This window comes from Zea mays, chromosome 5 (genome assembly GCF_902167145.1).
Source record: "Zea mays cultivar B73 chromosome 5, Zm-B73-REFERENCE-NAM-5.0, whole genome shotgun sequence".
Classification (NCBI taxonomy): Eukaryota; Viridiplantae; Streptophyta; class Magnoliopsida; order Poales; family Poaceae; genus Zea; species Zea mays.
This window is the reverse complement of record NC_050100.1, coordinates 152,907,849-152,913,864: the sequence shown is the minus strand read 5'-3', so window position 1 is coordinate 152,913,864 and position 6,016 is coordinate 152,907,849. Positions and strand designations below refer to the sequence as shown.

The following is a 6,016-nucleotide window of genomic DNA, read 5'->3' as shown; positions in this document are numbered from 1 at the left end:
TATGATAGTATAAGGTTACTAAAGTGTAGGTAAGATTATTATGAAGATAACACAATTTGGACGGACTAAAACGAAGTTAGAATGGACAAAATATGAATTATCTAAGTTTTACCATAAATTATTTTTGTATTATAAATCAATTTCCATATTTTCTTATAAAGTGAGAGGCTGTTTTGCAACTTACAGGGACCTATATGTAAGAGATTACCACAGAAGGGGGGACGATGGGTTTATTTGAACGAACCCGGGGGACTGTTATGCAAAAGTGCCCCGGCCGAAGGGATATCCTTCAATACTGGCCACCCGATCATAATTCCTTGGCCAAGATTAGATCCTAAACTGGGATGCAATAAGGACCATGGGATCTAGGATCCACGACCCAGATTTAACACTACTCGATCCAATCTTGTGCGTTTTACTCGGGTCGGACGGTGAGAAATTACTCACTGGAGTTGTCGCTAGAGTTTGGGCAGGAGTCAAACTTCGACGAGTTGGTCATGGAGGCTTATGGCTGTGAGCTTAGCTGGCGGCGGGCTGTTGTGGCTTGGATGGCAGCGTTGCTGCCGTGAGGCTATAGAGGAGATGAGTCTATGATTGATGGCTTGAGGTGTTATGGTGGCATGTATTTATATAGGCTGGGAGGTGGGTGATTACATGATAGATCTAATATGGTACTTATCTGTTACAATCCTATCCTATCTTTTAGGAACTCTAACAAACTCAAAACCAAATCTGTTACATGATAGATCTAATATGGTATTTATTTGTTACAATCCTATCCTATCTATTAGGAACTCTAACAATCTCGAAACCAAATCTGTTACATGATTGATTTAATCTGATACTTATTTGTTACAATCCTATCCTATATGTTAGGAACTCTAACAAACTCGAAACCAAATCCGTTGTGCAGGTGAGAAGTTTGGCCATGCGGTTACAACAAATACGGTGGTTAGTTTGTTACGAATAGCAAGGGATGGCTGATGTCATGGATGATGTAAAAGTGATGCAAGATCCGACAAGTGGAATAAAAAAATAGGAGGAAAAACTCACATGGGTTGTGTTCCTTAAGTGGCCGAATAGATAAGCTTTTTATTTGCTATTCTTTTTTTCCTATTTTTTATTTCTAGATTTAATTACCCCAATTTAAATCTGATTTTAAATTTTGAAACCATATATGCACAACCAAAACACCAACATGAATGCAAATATTTTACATTTATTTACTTTGCTCAAATAAGTATTTGTATGCATGTAATTTAATAAGCATGGAATTCACATAGAGTGTGTTTGGTTTGAGGAATGAAGTGATCCATCTTCTTCTCACTCCTCACTTTTTTATTTGGTTTGTGGAATAGAATGGGTTGATCCATCACATCCCATTCCTCATAAGCTAATAATTAGTATATACATGAGGAGTGGGTTGATTCCACCAAAATTGATGGAATGAACTTATGATGCATCACCTCATGAAGCATAGAGTGACTCCACAAACCAAACACACCAATAGTTATATAACCCAATAGGAGTAATTTGTATAGAATAACTCACTATCCTATTTATCTCTACTAACTAGTAAGGCAATAGTGTAGACCGTCTCGTGTGCCCCCGCCTCCGCCCAATCCGCCCGCGCCGCCAGGCCCCACAACCATCTCGTGGCTCGGAACCGCAGCCAATCGCACGCGGGATCGTCGCTCTCGGGAGGGGGATGAGGGCTCATGGCGGCGCTGCACTGCGCTGCGCGCGAGGATGTGCCGCGCGGGCTGCTCGTTGCTGGTCTATTGCGCGTGCCCGCCGCGAGGTATGGCTCCCCGCCGCTGAATCGATCCTGGGGCGGTTTTTGCCTTTGCGGGACTTGTCCCGTGCGCCGTGACCTTATTGCGCGGGCGACGCGCGGTTTTCTCAAGGTAGGTTTGGTGCCATGGAAGGGACGGCGGCGGAGGTGGGCGACGCTGACGCGGCCGGGGATGTGCAGATTAAGGGTGCCAAGGAGAATGCGCAGCCCATGGCGGTAGCGCAGCAGCAGCTGTCCGGCAGCGAGGCGCTGGAGAAGGAGAACATTAAAAACCTATATGAAAGCGAACCCACCCTAGGGTTCCTGTGCCTCGCCAGTGAAGCGATGCAGCCGCCGCACCAACCGTCGATGAACGGGCAACACGCCCAGCCTCAGCCGCAAGGACCTGGGGTGCCCATGCCTCCGCAGCAGCAGGCGCCCCCGCTGCCGTACTACCAGCAGCATCCGCCACCGCAGTACTACCAACAGGCCCTCTTGCAGCCGTGGGGGCAGCAGCAGCAGTATGCTGCACCGCCGCTGCAGTACCCGCCTCCGCCTCAGACGCAGCAGTACGCGACACCACCGCAGCAGTACGCCCCTTTACCGCAGCAGCAGTATGCTCCTCCACCGCAGCAGCAGTATGCTCCTTCACCATATGGGACCACACCGGGAAGCGGTGAAGTCAGGACGCTGTGGATCGGAGATCTTCAGCACTGGATGGACGAGAACTACCTCCACTACAACGCCTTTGCGGCCGTGGCCCAGCAGGTGATCCTTCTCTATATCTCCCCTCCCCAGGAGCCGTGATATTGGAAATCTGAGAGTGAGCTCCCTTGTATGATTGCTTTGGCTAATTTGGTTTTGATATGCCCGTGGCTTTAGGTGCTGTTATGCTCTTGTTTATTTATTGTGTTTTCTGTTATAGTTATAGAGTTTGATACTAGATCATTTAGTTCAGTGTATTCCCTGATGAGCTAAGGGGGCGCCTTCCTTCCATATTTACTTCTTATTTCAACCAAACCAAGATGTTAGGTTTTAGGCCCAGAACCATGCATATGACTGATTGTAAGCTATAGGCACAGATGCCAATGTGTGTTTTTTTTCTATTTTCAACTTTTAATGACTACATCTCTGATGAGGGTGGCCGGTGATGAGCAACCTGTCTCTTTATTTATAACAAACTCATACCAAGAATGACATGTGCTTTTGCTTCTATATTTGTTGATCTACTATATTTGCTTCTATATTGGGAGTTCAATATAACGAATAAGTAATATAAGTCTCGGGATATATTTTAGTTGATCTACTATATTTGTTTTCTGATTGGAATCCTAATACTTTTGTTAAGTTATTTTTGTTGACCTAATACTTTCAAGTAACTGCAGATTGCTTCTGTGAAAATTATACGGAACAAGCAGACTGGGCACTCAGAAGGCTATGGTTTTATTGAGTTTTCCTCTCGAGCTACTGCAGAACATACTCTGATGAACTTCAATGGGCAGATGATGCCGAATGTTGAGATGACTTTTAAGTTGAACTGGGCTTCTGCTAGCACTGGTGATAAGCGTGGAGATAGTGGTTCTGATCACACAATATTTGTTGGTGATTTGGCTCATGATGTTACTGACTCCATGTTGGAAGATGTGTTTAGAGCTAAGTACCCTTCAGTTAGACGAGCTAATGTTGTTGTTGATAGGATGACTGGATGGCCCAAAGGATATGGTTTCGTACGTTTTGGAGATCTGAATGAGCAGGCACATGCTATGACTGAGATGAATGGAATGTTGTTATCTACAAGGCAAATGAGGATTGGTGCTACAGCTAACAAGAAGAATAGGGATGCTCAGCAGACATATGCAACTGACGGTATGTACTTGTCAAACATCTTCATATAGGTTTTTAATGTTCTCCTTCTTCACCTCGATGGGTGGGTTTGGGGGTAGCTCGGACGATGCGAGGGGCCTCACCAGCGTCGACCTGTCCAATTCCGAGTCCAGACCAGACAGTGTGGCACAGCGTGGCTTGGACCACGACACTGAAGAGATGATGGTGGAGCTCACATTAAAGAATTGCATCAACACTGGTATCCAGCCTGAGGTTTCTGCTGGTGGGAGCACAAGCAGCAGGGATAGGCCTACCCGTATCAAGGGCCTGTGGGGTAATTTTACACGGATCGCCGGAGAACTAGCAATTTGGCCAGCAGGGAAAACGCCGCACTGAGTTCTGGCGACATTGCAAACTTGAGGGCTGGTGATGCTTCAGCAAAGGTGAGGTTTCTATTGTCTCAAGGATGGTACCTGCACTTGTCAAACATAAAAGCTCGCAACCTATTTTATTTAGACACAATTAAGGCAATAAGGCCTACTGGAGTTTCTGCATTCTCAAGGGTTCATGGGCATTCTAGGCTCCCAGCAATGGAATCTACAAGGTATGGCTCATTCGAACCATTTGTGGAGAAGTTTAATTCTTTATTAGTGAGAGCAGAAGACAAAAAATGCAGAACAGTTGTATAGTGCTTCAAAGGCGTTGCCTACACACGTCTAGTCGTCCAGTTATCTCCAGCTCCCCTTGGGAAACATTAAGGATGCGGGTTCCATCAGGTGACTTCACATCAAGATCGATTCCAATTTTATTGGTATTACTTGATTTTTTCGACTGTGATGTTAGATGCTTATGCTGTGCTGTTTTCAATGTCTAAAATGCATTCATTTCCGTATCTTGATACTGCATTTTGTGCTACTGATTTGTGCCATTCTGATCTGACATCAAGTTCTAGGAGCAGCTAAGTGAAATAATACTTTTTCTAAATGTATCTTCTCTTTTGGGCTTGTGTTTTGCTTGGTATTGCTTCCCTACTACAATCCTAGCTATGTAAGCTTGCTGTCTGATGATTCTATTTTTTCCCGTTCATCTCATTTTGTCATACCACAAACAGTAATATACAATGAGGTCCCTCCTTGATGTAATTGTATGCATAGGAGGAGCTTGTTTCTAATAGTGTGCTGATGCAGTCTGTGCCACTTAAACACTATCTTCGTGGGCCCATTTTTCTGATGAAATGGATGTAGCAGAGGATTTAGATGACCTTCTCTTAGCACACGATAAATATCTCAACTCGATACTGGAGAAGGCCCTACTTGGTGAACATTCCCAAGGACTTTTGAGGAATCTGTTTGAATTGTTTGACATTATCTTACAGATTCGAAGCCATGCTGATCGATGGTTTGAAAGGATATAGGAGTTGCAGCTAAGGTTAGATTATTGCAGAATCAGATATTGTGATTCCATCTTTACTTTAAAGCTTATCTCATACCTACTGTTTGATTTACATTTTACTCCAATGTTTCATTTTAATTGCAGGGGAAAGGGTAAACCTAAATCAAAATCAAAACCAAAGGATACAGGTTCATGGTTTGATGGCAGCAGAAAAGCCATGATCCAACTAGCTGGAGAACTTTTCTGGAAAATGGGTGAAGTCCTGGATAGCATCGCAAAAGATCATACAACTTCTCTTGATGCTTTTATTACACAGCTGCCCATGCAACAACACGTCAATTTGAAGTTCCTTCTCTTCCGCCTTGACTTCACTGAATATTATGGCCATGTTTCCTCCAACAACTGAATGTGAGCCGTTTATGTGAAAAACTAGGATTAGATTGACCGTTTGATTGGGACTTCACTAAATGTGAGCTGTGTTTCCTCCAACAATTGATCTTGGTCGCTTGACTGGCAATGGTCACTTCCATTTTACCCTTTTATTAAGGATTGCCAATGCTAGAATCTGGTGATTCTGTCAGCTGTTTGCATGCTGATGCTTATGTGCTAATTCAACAAGGCTAAAGCAACGCATTTCATGCAACTCTGTACAAAATTGAAAGTTTGTTTTGATCATGATTTTCATGGATGTTCTGGTGTAAATTTAATATATATTTTTTCTCTATTAATTTCTTGAGAATTAAAGCCGGAGGTCTTGAATATTGGTCCTTAACAGTTTATATTGTCAATTTTACAAGAGCTGATATCTCATTACACTGGTTGCTGTTCTTGGATTTGAAATTTCTATTGGAGTTGTTGTCTGGAACTCTGGATAGCATGCTGTGGTAAGAGCAGTTGATGATAAGATAATATATATGTTGCTCATATAAAGGAGAAGTGTAGAACAAAAAGGTCTCGACTTATAGTGAGTTCGTTTTCCCACTGCTCTGTAATCTTTCAGTTGGTTTGACCACGGTTGAAGGAATC

General features: G+C 43.4%; 1 protein-coding gene across 1 annotated transcript; it reads left to right on the top strand.

The window, feature by feature from the left end:
* The first annotated feature begins 2,119 nt into the window (after positions 1–2,119).
* LOC103628560 (polyadenylate-binding protein RBP47A) lies at positions 2,120–3,669 on the top strand. The gene is made up of 2 exons (XM_008648736.1): positions 2,120–2,542; positions 3,160–3,669. The coding sequence occupies exons 1-2, from the start codon at positions 2,120–2,122 to the stop codon at positions 3,667–3,669; spliced, it is 933 nt and encodes a 310-aa protein (XP_008646958.1).
* The last annotated feature ends 2,347 nt before the right edge of the window (positions 3,670–6,016 follow it).